At 50.4% G+C, this 21,036-nt stretch overlaps 1 protein-coding gene across 1 annotated transcript in view; it reads left to right on the forward strand.

Annotated features, from left to right (window-relative positions):
• The window catches only part of LOC103345127 (ATP-binding cassette sub-family A member 13), a 347,717-nt gene that overhangs the window by 102,472 nt on the left and 224,209 nt on the right, over positions 1 to 21,036 (forward strand). The window contains exons 23-26 of the mRNA XM_070059456.1: positions 771 to 1,077; positions 15,741 to 15,855; positions 17,407 to 17,736; positions 19,797 to 19,866. Coding sequence (XP_069915557.1) covers positions 771 to 1,077; positions 15,741 to 15,855; positions 17,407 to 17,736; positions 19,797 to 19,866 — 822 coding nt within the window. The remainder of the gene's footprint in view (positions 1 to 770; positions 1,078 to 15,740; positions 15,856 to 17,406; positions 17,737 to 19,796; positions 19,867 to 21,036) is intronic.

The following is a 21,036-nucleotide window of genomic DNA, read 5'->3' on the forward strand; positions in this document are numbered from 1 at the left end:
ACAGCACCGACTCCCGTTATCTACTTTTCATGGAGGCTTTATGTTGGTTTTAAAGGGCTGCCCTAACAAATACACAGCCTGACTGATTTAAACGACAGACGTTGGCTGTCTCATGCTTCTGGAGCCTGGACTAGAAGATCTCTTCCCTGCATCTCTTTCCGTCTTCTGTGCTTGATCTTGTCTTTGCCCATGTTTCTCACTTTAATAAGGACGTCATCACAGTGAGTCAGGGCCCACCCTAATGGCCTGATTGCCACTTGATTATCTCTTTAAAGATGGTGTCTCCAAATATGACCATATTCTTAGGTCCTGGGGGTTGGGATTTCAACGTATGCATTTTGGGGGACACATTGCAACCCATAGTAGATTTTACGCATGAAACCCAAAGACTCTAAGGCAAAACACATATACTTACGTTACGAGTCGTAAGTAACCCCAGAGGTGAATCCTATGTGTTGAGCTGCAGGTTCAGCATGAGAAGGAATGACTACCTGAGCAGACTTGTGTAATTTTTCTTGTCCTGAAAAAGATACAGAGCAAGTGATGTCTTTGTGTTGTGTTTTTATGAGCAACCAAAGGGAGTATTGGATTGAGACCTGAAGGGCTTGGCTCAAGCTTACTGACAGTGGCCTGGGCAGATGGTCTCTGTTTTTCTTCCTGGGGCTGGGCCCCTCTTCTGCAGGAATTGTGGTCTTTCCAGCTTTGCAGGCCGACCCTATGCGCCATCCCCGGGTTGTGACAATGCTCTGTTTTTCCTTTACTGCCATCAGGTGTCATATTCAACAGTTCCTTAGTCAGGAGGAGCAGCCCATCTGCGTCTCTCAAGCTGCCACCCCATGTCACCTACACAATCAGGACCAGTGTCTTGTACAGCATGAGAACAGATATGGTGGAAAACCCTTCCTGGAAGTTCCATCCTCAGAGTCTGCCAGCCGACGGGTTCAAGTATAACTACCTCTTTGTCCCGCTGCAAGACATGATCGAAAGAGCCATCGTCGCCGTGCAGACAGGCCACGACGCTCCAGAGCCGGCCGCCCAGACGCAGGCTGCCCCCTACCCCTGCCACACCAGCGACCTGTGAGTAGCTGGCGTGAGCCACACTTTGTTCTAGTGCACTGCAGTGGGAGGGGCCTCGTGTTGGAACACCCAAACACAAAAATGCCTTCGAGCCTTTCTGTGATCACCCCAAAGAGCACTTTTGTTTTTAAACTCAGTGCCCCTTTTAACTTTCTTAAGGTTCATTTTTATGTGCTTGAACTGTTGGGATAGAAATATGAAGTGGAGATACAGTCCACCCTTCATCGCCACACATTCTGCATCTGTGGATTCAACCAACAGTAGATGAAAAATATTTGAAAACACATTTCAGGAAGTTCTCCAAAGCAAAGCCTGAGTTTGCTGTGCACCGAGCTGAACCTGCGTGAATGGAGGGGCCTGCCTGCCCACTTTGCTGAGCCCCCGGCGTTTCACAGAGCCACAGTCTTTCTCCAACACTTGTTGAGTCAAGTTCCTGGGAAAGGGAACAAAGATAATGAGCTTCTGAAGGCCCTCGTAGGAGGCAGTGAGGGTACGTGTGGTTACCTGTGTACTAAGCACAGACTTTGCCAGTGTCACTTTCCCCCAGCTGGTGCAGTGTAACCACTCTGTACATGGCATTTACGCTGTGTCACGTGTTGTGAGCCATCTAGAGAGGATTTGAAGGATGTGGGAGGATTGTGCGGGTTCTGTGTAAATGTCACGATGTTTGATGTGAGGGACGAGCATCTGTGGACCTTGGCATCTGCTGGGGGTCCTGGGACCCCTGTGGATACTGAGGGATGACTGTAACGTGATCGCGAGGAGTTTGGAATTTGCCGTCAGGTGTCTAGCTCAGAAGACGCTCGCTGATCCCTATTTACAAGGGCTGTGTGTGCACAGCCCCAGGCCCCACCTGTCTAAACCTGAGAACGTAGGAATTTGTTTTCACAGACCCTCAAATAGGCCCTGGACCATGCACTGTGCAGGGTGGTGGGGTTTCCTCTGTGCGAGGCGCTGAGCCCTCAGTTGGTGGCTCAGGAGTGCGTGCAGTAATCGGAGAGCATTTATGAGTGAAACTGGGCCATGTGGCTGGAGGTGACCACAGAGCAGGGAGATGGGGAAGCCCAGGCTAAGGGCTGGAGTTGTTGGGCGAGGAGACTCAAGGGGCCTCCAGGTGGCATCAGCACGGGTGGGGGCTGACCTGGAGGGGGTATTGGCCACGTGGAGTGGAGGCTGTGGTCTGGGGCTCAGTGACAGTGAGGGACACGGTGCCTCCCCGTGAATGCTGAGCCTGGACAATCGAGTGGTCAGGTGACTAAAGCGCTTGAACAGGTCCCAGAGGAGGCGAGCTGGATCTCTGTGGATCTGAATGCTGTTCTCGCGGGTGCCCTGGCGACACAGGGCACGGTCACTTGCTGTGGCAGGCTGGCTCAGAGCTACCACCCTCTTAAGGCCTGCTGGGAAGTGAGTAGACAGAGTGAGGCCGTTGGAGGGACAGTGTTGCACGTGCTGCGAGTCATAGAAACAGGGACAGACCCCGTTGTTCACCGAGACACTAGGGTGATGACTCAAGATGCAGGAGTTAGGACTACCTCTCAGGCTGGCAACTTGAGGTCCTGCCTGCTTCCTGCAAGTGACAGGCCCCCCATGCAATGGCTCATCCATGCATTTCTGGTGGAGAACAAAACAGTGTTGCAGGAAGAACCCTCCTGACGGTGCTTGTCTGGGGAATCGTGGTGGGCCGGACAAAGGGTCAGACGGGAAGAGACCCAGGCCCACCCTCTCCCAGGGTCTTGCTCACTGGGGAAAGCATAGGCAGAAGTTCTTGTCTCTGTTTTTTGAGAAGTAGAAGCTTTTCTTTCTTTTGAAAGCAATGACTGGTTTGCTTGGGGATGCTTTCACCATTTAATGATGCTTGTAAAGCATTATTCTTGGAGATGATAGAACTAAGTGCTTCTGTGGTTGGCTGACTGTCATGCACAAGCACCTCTCACCAGCTCACACACGCCAGGGCACCAACACCTCTCACCAGCTCACACACCCCAGGGCACCGACACCTCTCAGCTCACACACCCCAGGGCACCAACACCTCTCAGCTCACACACCCCAGGGCACCAACACCTCTCACCCAGCTCACACACCCCAGGGCACCAACACCTCTCACCAGCTCACACACCCCAGGGCACCAACACCTCTCAGTTCACACACCCCAGGGCACCAACACCTCTCACCAGCTCACACACCCCAGGGCACCGACACCTCTCAGTTCACACACCCCAGGGCACCAACACCTCTCACCAGCTCACACACCCCAGGGCACCAACACCTCTCACCAGCTCACACACCCCAGGGCACCAACACCTCTCAGCTCACACACCCCAGGGCACCAACACCTCTCACCAGCTCACACACCCCAGGGCACCAACACCTCTCAGCTCACACACCCCAGGGCACCGACACCTCTCAGCTCACACACCCCAGGCACCAACGCCTCTCACCAGCTCACACACCCCAGGGCACCATAAGCACCTCTCACCAGCTCACACACCCCAGGGCACCACAAGCACCTCTCACTAGCTCACATACCCCAGGGCACCAACACCTCTCAGCTCACACACCCCAGGGCACCAACACCTCTCAGCTCACACACCCCAGGGCACCAACACCTCTCAGCTCACACACCCCAGGGCACCAACACCTCTCAGCTCACACACCCCAGGGCACCAACGCCTCTCAGTTCACACACCCCAGGGCACCAACACCTCTCACCAGCTCACACACCCCAGGGCACGAACACCTCTCACCAGCTCACACACCCCAGGGCACCAACACCTCTCAGCTCACACACCCCAGGGCACCAACACCTCTCAGCTCACACACCCCAGGGCACCAACACCTCTCACCAGCTCACACACCCCAGGGCACCAACACCTCTCACCAGCTCACACACCCCAGGGCACCAACACCTCTCAGCTCACACACCCCAGGGCACCGACACCTCTCAGCTCACACACCCCAGGGCACCAACACCTCTCACCAGCTCACACACCCCAGGGCACCAATGCCTCTCAGTTCACACACCCCAGGGCACCAACACCTCTCACCAGCTCACACACCCCAGGGCACCAACACCTCTCAGCTCACACACCCCAGGGCACCACAAACGCCTCTCTCCCAACTCAGGCACGCCAGAGCTGGAGGACTGGTGACCTGGGTTAGATGATGGAGATAAGTATTTCATGGTACTGATTTTATGTTTTACCAGATGACTCTCAAGGGAAGCCTGTCTCAGGGTCTCCTCCCTCCAAAGCGTGTCTACCCTCTTGTATGAGTTGGGGGATGCACATGCCCTGCTGTCTGGTTCACGGGAGGAGACTGTGGGTTTATCTTGTTCCTGACATGCAGTATTCCTGGGATACACAACATTCTCTCCTGCCAACATGTTGAGGGGGGTCAGAGACAGTTTTCCATCCCTCCAGCCGGGGCTGGATCCGCAGGTGTCCTGAGAGCCGGGAAGGAGGCTGTGGATGGACTGGAAAGGTAAATTTTCTGTTTGAGAAATATCCAGCCCAGAACGGTGTCTCACGCTCACTGGGATACCACAACATAACTTCTTGGAAGGATTTGTTTTTCTTCTTTGAAAATGGAGAAGAACTGTTACTTCCTTGACAGATTTAAATCCTCGAGGCTTCTCGTTGCTGTCTGTCCTTCACAGCAAGTTTCAAGACATCCGTGTTTCTTGAGGCTTGAGTGCGCCTGCAGTGATCGAGACGCCGTCTGAGCCTTTCGAGACCTCGGCCACCTGCACGAGAATTCTAAGGCACAGTCTGGGCTGTGACCGCACTCCTTGGAAACTGCTGGCTGGTCTGCTGCTGCTTGAACAAGCCGCATGTTCATTAACGTAGAGTGCGTTCATCGGCATTTGCTCAGAACCCCATCAGGCTTCATGCCCACTGTGTCATGCAGTTTGCTGCGTGCCGCGAGGGAGGTGGAGAGGAGCAATGAGCGGTTTTGAGCTTTGGAGGCTGGGGGCCTGCCACGGCAGGTCGTGCCTGGTCCTTCGCTGCTGGTGAGGGACGGGAGGGAAGGGTGCAGACATGGCTGCTCTGGCAGCGACAGCAGTGGCTCAATCCCAGCTGACTCCAGCACAGCTCCATAAAGGGGGTGCTTGTGTCCCCATGTCCGAGCGGTTCTCAGGGCCCCTTCTGGTGCATCCTGGACTCCGCAGGGAGTCCCGCCTTCCATACTGTTACCGTCTCTGCCCAGCTGCTGGGACCCCTTGGAATCTCGGCCTCAGGGTGATGGGAGAAGTGTGCTTGGGCCCCAGTGTGGCCACCTGCTGGCCCCAGGACTGCTGGTTTGAGGGCTTCGAATGTCACTCCTATGGGGTGGGATGCTGGCTGGGCCCTGCCCACCCTTTTAGCTTGAAGTCTATCTCATGGTAGAGAGAAGTGCAGTCTATGAAGGGAGGACCCGGGCACTAGGAGCAGACTGGACGCTCCAATGGGCAGCCCCAGTGGGAAGCGGGGGCTGGGAAATCCCCAGCACCTCACACTCAGGTCAAAGTCCTGCTCCCTGAGGGACGGGCAAGCCTAAAGGCTGTTTCCCAGTGTGCTGCTTCCTGTGCCTGGGTGGCGCTAACAGAGGCAAGCGACAGATGAAGTCGGATTCACATTGGCTCATTAAAGTGGAGATCAAGGAGAGGCCGCCTGCAGAAGGAGGAATGTGACAACGACACGTTTGTGGAGAGGAGAGTCCCTTTGAAAGGGCTTTAGTAATAAGGGTTAACTTCCTAATTGTGAAAGCTGTTGGTGGTGAGAGTGTTCTGGAACACAGCATGTGACCCATCTCTCCAGCTGGAAGGAAAACCCTGTTTCTGAGCCACTGGGCACCCCGACTTTGCTGTTTCCTTTTCACTGTTTTATATACAAATGATTATCAAGGGGAGAAAACACATCAGGTGCATTCTCCTCTTCTACGACAGCGCTTCTTATTTCACCTTTTCATTTCTCTGTCCCGCTGATTCGTGTTTATGTACTAGAACTGCAAGGAGCCAGACGGTTTAATAGGGCAGTCACGGTGGTCCTGGTGGAAATTGAGGGTACAAAATAGTTTTTCCCAAAAGTAATCTTTGGCAAGGTCGAAAGTTTGTGCCTGCCCACTCCTCGAAAGCTTCCAATCTTAGGAGAATAGTGAGGGAGCTCCCAGTTTACTGTAAAGTGAGTTAGGTACCCACCCTTCGATAGCTCTTTGTTTTATCCCCAGCAAGCCAGACAGGGCAAAAAGACTGCAAATCGGGCGTTTTGATGGGTTTTGTCCCCACCTTGTAACTGAATGTCAAGCTGATGAGTTTTTTTCTTCCCCAAAATTGTGTTTAAAAACCCCAGTACCACCAGCCCCTCTCTTACAGGCCTCTCACAGCCTCTCTTACAGGCCCCCTCCATGCTGCTGTGGCTGGAGGTCTTTGACTCTAATAAACCTTCCTTTAAATCTCTCTGCTTGTCCGCTTGGACATTCTTCTTCCATGTGAGACGAAGAACCGAGGCAACAATACTTTCTCTGCTGCCATTTCACTGGTAACGGAACCCCAGCACCCTGCTAAGAATTCTGGTGCAAGTCTCTCCGAGGTGTGAAAGTGCTGGGGTGCCTGTCTCTGGAAGCCTGGAGAGAGAGGATCCTGGTGACCCCTCAGACAAGAGAGCCACGAGGGGCCGGAATCTGCCCGCCAGCACCCTCCTGGCCTGGGGCTGGCTGCTGGGGACTGAGGGTCAGAGGACACCCCTGGGGCCTGTGACCCAGTGCAGGTCCTGTGGACCCCTCCCAGTGATTGGGATCTTGGAGGACGGGAGGTCACCGCCCCCTGCCCCGTGTCCCGCCCCTTCCTCCATTTCTACTGTTTCCATGGTTTCTCCTTTGCACTCCCCTTCCCCTCCCTCCCTCCCAATGTGCTTCCTCCTTCCTGGTTTCTGAAACTCCTCAGGGCATAAGTTGTGTCATTCCTTCCTTTCTGTTTTCAAGGAGCCACGTTTGGACTTGGCCAATTTTCTTTTTTTCTCCCCTTGTTATTTCTGTTCTTTTTTCTGTCACTTCCTTAATTTTCTGGAACATACTGGTGAGATTCATGCTAAGGTGAAGGAATTCAATACATTTTTTAAAATGAAGATTTATTTATTTATTTAAAAGACAGAGTTAGAAAGAGGTATCTTCCATCCACTGGGTCACTTGCCAAATGGGCACAACTTCTGGAGCTGGACCCAGCAGAAGCCAGGATCCAAGAGCTTCTTCCTGGTCTTCCATGTGGGTGCAGGGGCCCAAACACTTGGGCCATCCTCTGCTCTTCCCCAGGTGGATTAGCAGGGTTAGGACCAGAAGTGGAGCAGCTGGGGCTTGAACTGATGCCCATATGGGATGCTTGCATCACAGATGGTGCCACAATACCAGCCCCTCAATATTACTGTTTTTGTACATTGAGGTTATCGATTAACTCATTATTTTTAATGTTATTTTTTCCCCTTAAATTTATATTTACCTAAGGTGATGATTTTCCTTCAAACACTGCTTTACTTATGTTTCATAGATCTTCCATGTGGCTAAAAATGTATTGTTGTCTAGAGACTTGCAGTATGGCTTTTTATTTTCTGTGTAACCCAAGAGCTATCTAAGTTTTCAATTTTCAAGTCAAAATTCTCAGGAATGCTGGGAAATTACTGAGCTTACTTATAAGAAAAATTCAAATGAGAACCACTCTTAACTTCTGGGTTTATGGCGTTTTTCTCTATGAAGTAACACAGGATCTACTTTTGTGAATGGTTTACTGGTTCTAGAAATAATTTCTAATTTCTTATATTTGAGGGTGGAGAATTTGATCCGGGATAGTTTTTTTTTAAAAGCCTTTATTTAATGAATGCAAATTTTATCATACAACCTTAGGAATATAGTGGTTCTTCCCCTCATACTCCCCCTCCCATCCCCACTCCTATCCCACTTCCTACTCCGTCTTCTATCCCATTCTTCATTAAGATTCATGTTAATTAACTTTACATACAGAAGACCAACTCTATACTAAATAAAGATTTCAACAGTTTATACACCCCCCTCAATGTATAAAATACTGTTTGAGAACAAGTTTTGCAGTTAATTTTCATAGTACAACTCACTAAGGACAGAGGTCCTACGATAAGTGCACAGTGACTTCTGTTGTTAATTTAACAATTTAACACTCTTATTTATGATGTCAGTGATCACCTGAGGCTCTTGCCATGAGCTGCCAAGGTTGTGGAAACCTTTTGTGACCACAAACTCCGTCAGTATTTAGACAAGGCCATTAGCAAAGTGGAAGTTCTCTACTCCCTCCAGAGAAAGGTACTCTGGGATAGTTTGGTTATTTAGGATCTGCATTCCTTAGTTTATGTTCTGGTCATGTCCCATGGCCTGGATTGAGACAGGTGGGTTAAGGCTGGCTTGTCTCTTGCCTTTTGCGGTGGGGTTGGCTTTTGAACGTTGAGGCAGCCTTCCTTGGTGCACTGCCAGGAAGGATCGTGTTCTGTGTGGGACACAGTTCTGCCTGGGACGATGTTGCAGGATGCACTCTGCTTTCTTTTCTCTCTTCCTCTCCCTTGTTATCATTTGCTGGCAGTGATTTTACCCATGCCTTTTTTTTTTTTTTTTTTTTTTTTGACAGGCAGAGTGGACAGTGAGAGAGAGAGAGAAAGGTCTTCCTTTTGCCGTTGGTTCACCCTCCAATGGCTGCCGCGGCCAGTGCACTGCGGCTGGCGCACCGCGCTGATCCGAAGGCAGGAGCCAGGTGCTTCTCCTGGTCTCCCATGGGGTGCAGGGCCCAAGCACTTGGGCCATCCTCCACTGCACTCCCTGGCCACAGCAGAGAGCTGGCCTGGAAGAGGGGCAACCGGGACAGAATCCGGCGCCCCGACCGGGACTAGAACCCGGTGTGCCGGCGCCGCAAGGTGGAGGATTAGCCTAGTGAGCCGCGGCACCGGCCTTCCCATGCTTTCTTAAAATTATTCTGTGGCGTTTTGTTTCACTCGTGCCTCTTATATACATCTATCAATTCTTATAGAAGTGACATTAATTCTTTGCTAGTATGAAATGCAAATATTAATATATACAAGGGTACTTTATAAAATTCATGGACAGTGAGTGTTATGAATAAGCTATGCATGGATTTAAAACTCTTTGCACCAAAATCAACTTATATTTTAATTCCTTTTTGGAACTTTTTGAAGTGTTTTCATATATGTGTTTTTACTTCTGTGTTAGTTTTCTTTTTTTACATTTTCACTTCTAAATTACTACTTAATAATGTTTTATTATTGTCCCAGTAGTTAGCCTGTGGTTATAACTCGATATAAATAGTTTCCTTTTTAGCATGAGGAATAAGACTTAAGGTATCTTCTCTAATTTCTTCATGTATTTCTGCTCTCCATACTACAACTTGAGTTGAAATTACCTTACTGTCCTTGTTGGTACTGTTAAAGACACTCATATTCTGCATTTGTTGGTAAGTTTTTTTTAGAAACTTTTATTTAATAAATACAAATTTCAAAAGTACAACTTTTGGATTATAGCGGTTTTTCCCCCTATAACCACTCTCCTATCCGTAAAACATCCCATTTCCTACTCACTCTCTCATCCCATTCTTCATTAAGATTCATTTTTAATTATCTTAATATACAGAAGATTGACTTAGTATACACTAAGAAAGATTTCAACAGTTTGCACCCACACAAAGTATAAAGTACTGTTTGAAGACTAGTTTTACCGTTGATTTTCATAGTACAACACATTAAGGACGGAGATCCTACAAGGGGAGTAAGTGCACAGTGACTCCTGTTCTTGATTTACTGATTGACCTCTTGTTTATGAGGTCAGTGATGACCCAAGGCTCTGTCATGTCAGTTTTGACCTTGGCGTGCGCTGATTCTCCCTCTCTGGCTCATTGCCCTTATCCCTCCAGTGGTTTGTCACATGACTTCTGCATTTCCAAGAACGTGATGTTTCCAAGCTGGCTTGGCACCTTCTTCCGCTTCCGTTTCAGACCTACTTTTGCTGGAGAATGTATCCTTGCGTCCCACGAGTCCTCTGGCTGTAGTTGACTGGTCAGCATTTGGTGGCTGAGGTTTGTCTCCTAGGAACTGCCCTGAGAGGATCTCCTAGGATCAGGCAACCTGAGTTCTTACCTATGTCACGCCCCGTGCAGCGTTTGTATTTCAAAGGCATCTTGGCTGGGTATGGATCCTGGGCTTACTCTTTTCTTCAGTATCTTGATACTAGAAGTAGCTCTGTGATCTTTGCTTGAGCACACTTTCAGATAGATCCAGGGTCACCTTGATATCTTCTTTCTTTTATATTACTTGGCAATTTGTATAAAAGTCTGATAATTAGAAAACTCAATATATTTACTAGACAATATCATTGTTTTCCATTGTAGGGCAATTTTTCATGACACCTAAGTAGATTTATACTTTTTTATGGAAACATTGTTTTATGTTTTCTAACTTCATGAACTTGATATTTTAATATTTTGGCTTTATTCTTTAGAAACTACACTCTATGAATTTCTTTTCCACGTATTTCTAATCAATAAAAATTCTCTAATTCTTTTAAACTGTTTCTTTCCTTTAGTTGCTTTTCTCATACCTATTTTCTATGTCCTTTCTGTGTTTTGTGTTGCAGCAACTTGCCCTTGTTTCTTCCAATTTTATCATTATTTGTTATTTTTTCGTATCTATTTCTATGTGCTTCCAATTCCCCATTTGTGTCTTTCTGCTGTCATGTCCCCTCATCACTCCATTCCAGCAGTTTTGCTGTGTGGTGTTTCTCACAGAGGGCCTGGCCTTCTACGTATTTGGAAATCAATGGCAAAAAAAAAAAAAAAATACAAGTGCTATTTTCAGTTGCTCTGTGTCACCGTCACTGTGGCATCCATTCTTCCTTTTTCGATACTTAGGCAATTTTAGCCTCTTTTCTCTTCCTTGTGCAGATACAGTGCTGGACTTGATTGCTGTGGTTACTCCTCACATGGAGAATCCGCAAGGGACTGGTGGCTGCACACAGGCGGCGTTCCCGGCCACCCCGTGCAGGCACTCTTCCGCTGCCAGAGTGCTTCCTGCATCCTTCCCATGGGCTTTCTCCTGTTGTCCTGCAAGAGGGAGCTCAGTTAGTGCTCATTTGTCTGGGGCAGTTGTACGTGTCTGGCCCCTCAGAATGGGCCACTAGCTAGACTAAGAAGTGTATTTTTGATGTGCATTCTGTTATCTGCAGAGAGTAGGATTTTCCTACTAAAATCCCTCGTAGTTACATTTTTGTGTGACTCCTATATGAGCTTCATTATTTTGGCAGCCTTTGAAATACTTGGGTGCCACTTCCATATATTTATCGAAACTGGAATATGTAGTTTTCTCCTTCTCTCTTGATGTTGGATTAATTTCTAGGAGCAGGTAGGGAAAAGGCTGATTTGCATAGCCATGGCTCGTAGTTGCTCATCTCCAGTTTATTTTATTCCATTTCAGACATGCGCATGCAGTGTCTGTGCTGTCGGATCTGAGGCTCTTCTCTAGGAATTGCAGGGCTGAGTCGATCAGTTCCACACCTCTTACGACCTCTGCGTTAGAGATTCCAGGAGTCCACCTGCCACACACAAGACACAGAATTCTGACCCAGACAATAGCCTAGAGTCGAGTCTTAGATAATACTCAGCATCATGCTGTGAGAACAGAGCTCGAAGCCATCAACTCTGTTGCCACAGTGTCAGAGGGGAAATTCACGAATCAAGCTAAGTTTCTAAATCCCCAAGTGAACTTGGTATGGCCTGTTTTTAATCTACAGGCATCTGGCTGGCACCATGGCTCACTTGGCTAATCTTCCGCCTGCGGCGCCGGCACCCCTGGTTCTAGTCCCGGTTGCTCCTCTTAGGCAGAGGAGGATGGCCCAAGTGCTTGGGCCCTGCACCCGCATGGGAGACCAGGAGAAGCACCTGGCTCCTGGCTTTGGATTGGCGTAGCACGCCGGCTGCAGCAGCCATTTTGGGGGGTGAACCAATAGAAGGAAGACCTTTCTCTCTCTCTCTCTCTCTCTCTCTCTCTCACTCTCACTCTCACTCTCTCTCACTCTCTCACTGTCTAACTCTGCCTGTCAATAAATAAATAAATACAAAGAAAATATTTATAATCTACAGGCATCTGAGTTCATCTCTGTGGTTGCTTGTGTTACTCTGGACACAGGGTTTGTAGGATGTGAAAATGGATGCATTTGTGATACTTTGAGTTCATAGCCTTCTTACCTGCTCTGAATGCTAAAAAAATGGTTGAAGAAAAACCAGAAAGCTGCAGAACTGAAAATCTAAAGCCCTCTGCCCTCTTTGAACAGCCCCTACACTGGGTGAAGTTACCCATATTTAACTGTAAAATGTGGTTCACCAAGTTGATGACTCAACTTATCTTTAGCAAAACAGTAAATAAGACCATTTATTTCCTTTTCTTTTTCACTCTTTCATGTGTTCCTTGGCCAACATTTGGCTTCCGGTCTGGGCGTTCTTTGCCACGAGGGGAGGGCCAGTGAGGAGACCGAGCCCCAGGAGCTCAGACTGTCCCGTGAGGGGCAGATCTCGGTGGGGCCGAGTGTGGTCCCTGCGTGGTTAACGCTGGGTAGAAGTCTTTGCAGGACTGCAGGCAATGGCAGCAGGGGCCGCTCTGGGCATTGCCCTGTCTCCAGGGCACTGTCTGTCGGGGTGCCCTTGTCTCCTGTCTAGACAGCTACACATCCACCCTGGCTGCTGGCTCCCCTCTCCATAATGGACTTCCCCACATGTGCCCCGTTGTCTGCACTGCAGCTGGTGGTCTTTTAAAAAACGTCCACTCGTCCCTTGATGCCACTTCTCAGTTTTCCTCTCTCCTCTTCAAATCCTCTCATGGCATCCCCTTGTTCACTGACTGGCTTCTAGAACTTACCCTGACACACAGAAGTCCCCCCATGATCTGGCCCCCACTAACACTCTGACCCCATGTCCTGCTAACCATGAGGGCCTTGTTGCTGCTGACCTGGGCACTGCACCTGCCTCCCCCGCTGCTGCTTCTGAGACCTCTTGCCTGGGGTGGCTTCCTGCAGACACCCAGGGAACTCACTTCCTTACGGCATGTGCCGTGTGCTCAGACGCTGCTTCCATGCTCAGCTCGCCTCACCCGCCTGGGTGGAGTCGCACCCCTTCGCACGGTTGCTTGCGCTGTGGTGTTTCCTCACTGCTGCCACCACCTGACATGGGTGATGGATCTCCTCCTCGTTGGCTTGTTTTATACCCAACCCCTCTCCAGAATGGGAGGTCCTTCATGGTGAGACCGTGTGCTGTTGGGTTCCCTTGTGTAGCACAGCCCCCAAACACGACTTGCTCCTTTGGTTGGTTTCAGCATCGAATAAAATAATCCATACTTGGATTAGAAATCAGAGTGTGTGGGGTGAAGGGGCAGAGGGCCGGGAGAAATCTAGTGTTAAAAGTGAAAATGAAAGCAAGAAGAAACATAGACTCGGATACGGACTACGGGGGGAAGCTGGGAGAAATCTAAGATTAAAAGCGAAAGTGAAAGCTAGAAGAAACAGACTGGGATACGGACTGTGGGGAGAAGCCAGGAGAAATGAGAGAAATATTGTTGGAAGAAACTTAGGGAAAAGTACCGGGTAGAGAAAGATATAAGCTAGGGAAAGTGAAGCCGCAGGGGCAGGCCGAAGCGGAGACGTAAGCTAGGTTGGGATCCGTCAGATTAGCCTGGGGAGCAAAAGACGGGAAGCCAAACCGAAAAGCGGAGACGTAAGCTAGGTTGGAATTCGTCAGGTTAACCCGGGGAACTTAGACTGAAAACTAAACCGAGAAGCGGAAACGTGAGCTAGGCTGTGATTCACGGAAGCCGCTGCGTGCAGAGAAAGCGCGCGGGGCACGAGCGGAGAGAGCGCACGGGGTGCAAGTAGATAGGAGAGTGCGGGGCTGGCGCGGAGGCCGTGGTGCGGGCGCGAAGGGCGCGGAGACCGCGGAGCCCGCGGAAAGCCAGGAAGCTGCGCAGATAAGAGAAGCGCGGGCTGAAGCCGCCCAGAGCCGGGAAGCCGCTGCGGGGCGGGCGCCGGGAAGCCACGGGGATAAGAGAAACGGAAGTTTAGAAGTAAAATGAGAGAAATAGGAATGCTGGCAGATAGAAGTAAAATAGGAGAGATAGGAATGCCCGGAGGTAGAGAAATAGAGAAAAACAAGGCCTCCCCACAACATGGCAATGACAGAGCTCGGATTCGGTCTGCCTGAGTAGGCAATAAGCACCAGCAGGCAGCTCGACCAGAGTATGAGCTGCAGGTCACCGAAGATAGGCACGAATCAACATCAATAAGTCTCCCCACAATACGGCAATGAGAGAGCTCGGATTTGGTTTGCCTGATTAAGGCGATAAGCACCTGCAGGCAGTTCTAGCAGAGCAGAGCATGCATTGCAGGGCACTGAACTCAGGCACGCATCAGCGCCTAAAAACCTCCTCACAACATGGCGAAGAGAGGACCCGGATTCGGTTTGCCTGATTGGTAGGGCTTGTAAGCACCTGTGGGCAACTCTAGCAAGCAGAGCAGAGTGTGTGCCACGGGGCACCGAAGACAGGCGCGTATCAACGCCAAAAATAAAAAGAAAGGGGGAATTGTGGGGAGCAACTCGGACTAGACTAAGTTACTGGAATTAAGACTTATTCTATGCATCTGCTCTCCCACAATATGGCGCTGGGAGAGGAGGCAACAGCTTCTACCCAGCTGCCTCTCACCAACTTGACAAGCTGCAGGACCTGCTCCTGATTGAAGGAGAGCAGCGTACTCGGCGTGTGGGTAGCAGAGTTGGGATTGGCGGAGGAGGACTATAAAGGAGGAGAGAGACAACATGCACCAGGAACATCTAAGGGGAACATCCGGATAACATCTGAGCAGCCCCGAGAGCCTGCTGGCGGTGTGCCGCTGCCCCGCGGAAGTGGGGAAAGTGGCAGGGGGAGCCGCCCTTCCACGGAGGTGGAGGGGTAGGTAGCCAACCCGGGAAGAACCAGCAGCAAACCCGGGGAGGGCCGAGCAGACAAAAGAACAGCGCAGGGTCCTGTGTCGTTCCTTCACGAATGGGGGAGCGACAGAGCCTGGGCCCATGGGGGAGCTGAGAGAAGGTTGGGGCGGCCAGTGCGGCAAGATCTGCATTTAGAGCCGGGACTGCCATTGGTGTCCTGGTGAATGCTGGGACTGGAGCCCGGTGAGAGGGCACCGGAGAGTGTGTGTTGGGAAAGGGCGGTGCCCATCTGGAATTTCACGATTTGATGGATGATAACTCATGATCAATAGATCATGAAGAGAGGGAGTTGTTCCAGAGTACTGACAGAAGTTGTAGTCATGAATTGGTGACCTGTTTCCTTCCTCCAGCCTGCTCTGGGTGTAGCCAGGGTCAGGATTTGGGTCAGGCTACGGCTACCTTGAAACCGTTGTTTCCTGCTGGGAACTCCTTTGTGACATTGTGCCTATGAAATTAAGTCGGGATCACAGCTGTCATGCTTGCATCATAGGCCTGTGACATGGCCAAACGAGTCAGGACTCCTGGAAGTGCACTGTAGCTTGTGCGAGAAATGGAAGGACCTCCAGGCCCAGGGCTCATGCGCACGACTGGGCAGAGCGCTTTGCTACCTGTGAATGCTGACTGCTTTGTGCCCTTACAGGTTCCTGAACAACGTGGGTTTCTTTTTCCCTCTGATCATGATGCTGACCTGGATGGTGTCTGTGGCCAGCATGGTCCGGAAGCTGGTTTATGAACGGGAGATCCAGATAGAAGAGGTAACGTGTCCTAACCTTAGCCTAGGCGGAAAATCCAGAACCTACCCTGGAACTGGGAAACACATCCTGGCCAGTAACTGACCAGGCCTGTCTGTGTTGCCTTCCCTCCCTGTGCTGGTCCGGCCAAGTCCCTGTCCCAGGAAGGTCACTGCTTGGCGAAGTTTGGGGTAGAGTTTAGCACAGGTTTCCTTGAAATAAAAGAAGACCGAACAATAAGCAGAGGAGACTGGAGGGACAGAGCCAGTGTTACTCATTCATCAATTACAAAACCTAGAAACACTTAGTATCAGGTTTCCCCATCTTAATTTATGGTTAGAGTTTTCTATATAAAACCTTACTGTTTTTGTTCTAATGTGAAAACTTGAAACCATCACAAATGCTTCTAAGAATGAAAGGTTTTTTTTTTTTTTAAAGATGTATTTATTTGAAAGGCAGAGTTACATAGAGAGAGGTCTTCCATCCCCTGGTTCACTCCCCAGATGGCTGCAATGGCCGGAGCTGCACTGATCCGAAGCCAGGAGCCAGGAGCTTCCTCCAGGTCTCCCATGCAGGTGTAGGGGCCCAAGGGCTTGGGCCATCTCCTACTGCTTTCCCAGGCCACAGCAGAAAGCCAGATAGAAAGTGGAGAAGCCAGGATTCAAATTGGTGCCTGTGTGGGAATCTGGTGCTGCAGGTGGTGGCTTTACCCGCTACGCCACAGTGCCGGCCCCAAAGAATGGAAGTTTTTAAGAAGTCCTCGGCTGCTGTCCAGGCAGCGGCACTTGCTTACTTATCGGAGGTTTGTTCAAGTGAAGAAATGGCATGGAAAGTCATGTGTGCATGTCATCCAATTTTACGAGCGCTGTGTAAACTGGCACTGCTGCTCTTGGCATTATTCGTCAGTTTCCAGCCCGTTGGCTGCTGAGTCTCTGTTTCTCCCTCAACTCTGTCGCCCCTGGGAGCCGGGCTCTGGGGACACAGCGTTAAGTCCCCAGGCTCTGCACTGCCAGTGGCCACCCGGAGTGCAGGCCTCAGAGCCACTGTCCTCATTTCACAAACTGGCCCCGCCTGAAAGTCCGCAGGCTGCCGATGGTGAGCTGAGCGGTGGGTCACTGGCTTTGAAGAGGGTCACCCACAAACTCGTCCCAAAAGCCGGGTGCGGACCTCAAGCTGAGGGCCTGAAGGCCCCGTGTTTCCCCTTCTCTTCTCTCACTGTCCTCACAGTAACAAAATGAGAAGCCCAGAGAACACTAAACCCGCAACACAACTGCAGAGGAAGGAGGAAATGCGTGGAGGCTGCAGTGGGCCAGGCCTGGGTCTAAGGGGCCTGCTCCTTCCTGTCCCGCTGCCTCGTGTTCCAGCCAGGCGCTCTGGACGTCTGCGTCCGGGTGAACGGCGGGGTTGTGAGGTGCTCGAGAGTCAGTGCCAGGCTCCGGGAGGAGGTGTCCTCCCCGGCTTCCCTCCCGGGGCTGCGTGTGCTGCCACATCCGTCAGCCTTTTCTCTCCTGTTGTCTGACCTGTTCCTTGCCCGGTGTCTGCTGCTGTGCTAACTCCCGCCTTTCCCCCTGATAGTACCTGCGGATGATGGGCGTGCACCCTACAACCTACTTCCTGGCCTGGTTCCTGGAGAACGTGGCCGTGCTGGCCGTGAGCAGCGCGGCCCTGGCCATCGTCCTGAAAGCCAGCGGCATCTTCACGCACAGCAACGCCTGTGTCGTTTTCCTCTACCTCCTGGATTTTGGGGTGTCCATCATCATGCTGAGTTACTTCCTGAGCACGCTTTTCGACCGTGCGAATACGGCAGCCCTCTGCACCAGCCTGGTGTACATGGTCAGCTTTCTGCCCTACATAGTTCTCTTGGTCCTGCGTAACCAGCTGAGTCCTGTGGTTCAGATGTTTCTGGTGAGTGAGTTTGTAAAAATGTGAAACCAACACAGCTGCCCCCACCCAGCCACACAAAGCCAGGGCCCTCCCCTTCCCCTTTACTCTGTCAGATCTGCCTGGGCTTCCCTTGCTCTGGCCCGGCTGCAAAGCTCAGGGACGGTTCTTCGAGACAGCAGTGGTATTGCAACGGCAGACCATTAAGAATGGCTTTTTTTTTTTTTTTTTTTTTTTTAAATATAGCAGGGGCTCGCGGGAGACTCAGGGAGATGAGCGACACCTGTAAGCAGCGTACAACTTCAGTTTCTCTTTGTTGCATGCATGGAAAGAAATGGAGTTTTAAAGCTCTTTCAGAAGTAGAGCATAGCGTTGCTCCTGGAGCACCATGGATTGCAGCACATTAAGTGGGGAGACCTTTCCGTTAGCAACGGCAGAGGTGCTCATCCATTTAAAATGCAGTCGGTGGAGGGAAGCGCGTGGGAGAGAGGAACTCATTCCCTGTGGCTAGTGCCTGTGAGCGCAGTGCGGAGCTGGTGAGGGGCTCACTGGTCACTTGGGCTCCTCTACAAAGCTGGTGTGAAAACTGCGGGGACCTGCTTTGCGCTCAGCACTTGACATCCTGCAGCTGCCTCAGACGGCAGCGTTGGGAGTGTGCCCGGAACCTCTTTGAGGAGGTGCCTAGCAAGCAGGATCACAGAGCCGCTACAGACGGTGTGTGAGGGTCTTCCTAGCCCTTGAATCCAACACAGAGCTCGGTCCCTGGGAGGGGCCACCATCCCTGCTCACTCGGAGCTTGGAGTGAAGTAGTTCTGTGGAGGCGAAGTGCATTTCTGCACCTGTGATGGGTTATTTGTATTGGGTCTTTTTATCACTGTAACAAAGCACCTGAGAAAGGCTACTTAAGGAAAAGAGGTTTATTCAGTGCACAGCTTTGGAGGCTGGAAGTCCAAACAGCGTAGCAGAGCCTTGGTGATGGCCCGTGGTAGATGACGAAGTGCATGTGGGAAGAAGTAGCCACATGCACCAATCAGGAAGCCAGAGGGACTCTGGGGTCAGGTTTAGACGTTCACAGGAAATTGCTCGCAGGAAGCCTCACTCCAGGAGGGAATCACCTCCCCTCTTAAAGGTTCCACCTGCTAACGTTGCCACACTGACGACCAAGCTCCCAACACCTGGCCCCCTCAAACCACATCAAACCTTAGCACCTTACAAAGCACCATGCTCTTTGGTTTCCACTAGCCACACACAGCATAGATATTCAACCAATATTTTGTCCATTGACACACACTTCTTGGTTATGGTTAGCTATGTCACACCTGTACCAACAACACAGTGCTTGTGTTAAGTAGGTGTAGATAGGGTGACAGACACAGGTGGGCCTGTTCGGGGTTCCTCTGCTACATGCCTCTAAGTTGGTGCTCTGACCTAAATTTTAAATGCTGTCAGTTTGCCTTTACTTTACATCTAATACTTTATCTACTTTCTATCTAATGACCTGGTGCCTATGAAACATGGTTTCCTTTCTACATATACACATGTTTCTTAGCAGGTGAAAAACATCTAAGTCTGGTACATTGTATTTTTAAACATACCAGGCTTTTTCAATGGGCTCTTTTCTGTCCTAGGACCTCTCTGCTGGAGGTAACCCAGGATTTCCCTGCAGTGCACTGCTCTGCTCCTGTGGAATGGCGCGTGCATCCCCTCCCCTGCCCACGGTGTGCACCAGGGCATTTGCTTCACAATGAAGCAAAGTAAATTGCTCTGCTCCATTTTCCACTGCTTTTGGCTGCACGTTTCTCTACACAGTGCTTTGGATTTATGACCCTTCAAGCACTGCAATAAAGAGAAGTAATTCCTTTTAACGTTAAAAACTAGCTTGTTATCACACATTTCAGAGTAGGCTGACACTCCGCGAGTCTTTGAGGTTCAGATATTTAAATGACCTCCCGCAGCAGTGACTTGGCGTTGTTAGAGTCTGAGGATGTGCTGGCTTTTCTCTGAATTTAGTGTTGTGGGTTTTCTGCGGTCCCAGTCGGACACTAATGTGCCGGTTTTCTCTCATCCCATCAATCCACCGGCAGTGCCTCTTCTCGACAACGGCCTTTGGACAAGGAGTATTTTTCATTACATTCCTGGAGGGACAAGAGGCAGGTAAGAGGTTGCAGTTTTAAAGTGACTCTTAGTAACTCAGGTTTTGAGAAATTTGTGGTTGTGTTGTAAAGAATTCAGTGGAAGGTCTCCTTACCAAATGGCACATTTGGAAAGAAAGCTGTCCCTGGTTTTGCTGATGTAAATCCCTCCCGCAGTCTGGTTGTCCTGGTTTTTGGGAACATTGAAGAGTAACCGTGACACCCCTTGATTGGCTGTTGATCCAAGTCGACCACCCTGCTGATGCCTGGGTCATCTTTGTGACATGTGACCTGTGGTCACCTTAGTGACCTTCCAAATTCTCCCGACGGTGGGGTGCTCCGTGCGTCCCGTCTGCTGGAGGACTAGCACTGGGGGTGGCTCCCAGGGCCTCTGTGGGCCTCTCTGGTTCCTTCTTTCAAGTCAGAACTCCTGTTTCTGTCGGATCTCATGCTCATCCTCAGCTCTTCTGGACGTTTCCTGAAAGGTTAGCATCCAGACACAGCCAAGCGGCCCCGAAGACCGCATAGCTGTCTACTGTTCATTTTATCCCTAGCAATGAAGCCCAAGAGGATTTTTAACACATTTGTGGGGCACCCGTTTCACATACAATGAGATTTTGACAACAGCAATCCCTCAGTATAGATGCATGTTCCTAGATGTGTGTATGGGCTTTTGAATGTGTTTTTGAAGATATTCAAGGGAAAATATAATCAAAAAGTGAAATTCCTGCATTAATCTGCACTGGTCCTATACGTCTCTGACTCTTCCAGTAAAATTCGTGCTTTAACAGATGGGAATCCTGAATGATTTTCTCTGTATTCCTGGAACTCATCTCTAAATTCAACTGGATAAAGAAGGTGTAGGGAGCTGGCGCTGTGGCTCACTAGGCTAATCCTCCACCTAGCGGCGCCAGCACACCAGGTTCTAGTCCCGGTTAGGGTGCCGGATTCTGTCCCGGTTGCCCCTTTTCCAGCTCTCTGCTCTGGCCCGGGAGTGCAGTGGAGGATGGCCCAAGTGTTTGGGTCCTGCACCCGCATGGGAGACCAGGAGAAGTACCTGGCTCCTGCCTTCGGATCAGCACAGTGCGCCAGCCGTGGCTGCCATTGGAGGGTGAACCAACGGCAAAGGAAGACCTTTCTCTCTGTCTCTCTCACTGTCTACTCTGCCTGTTAAAAAAAAAAAAAAGATATA

Source organism: Oryctolagus cuniculus, chromosome 16 (assembly GCF_964237555.1).
Source record: "Oryctolagus cuniculus chromosome 16, mOryCun1.1, whole genome shotgun sequence".
NCBI lineage: Eukaryota > Metazoa > Chordata > Mammalia > Lagomorpha > Leporidae > Oryctolagus > Oryctolagus cuniculus.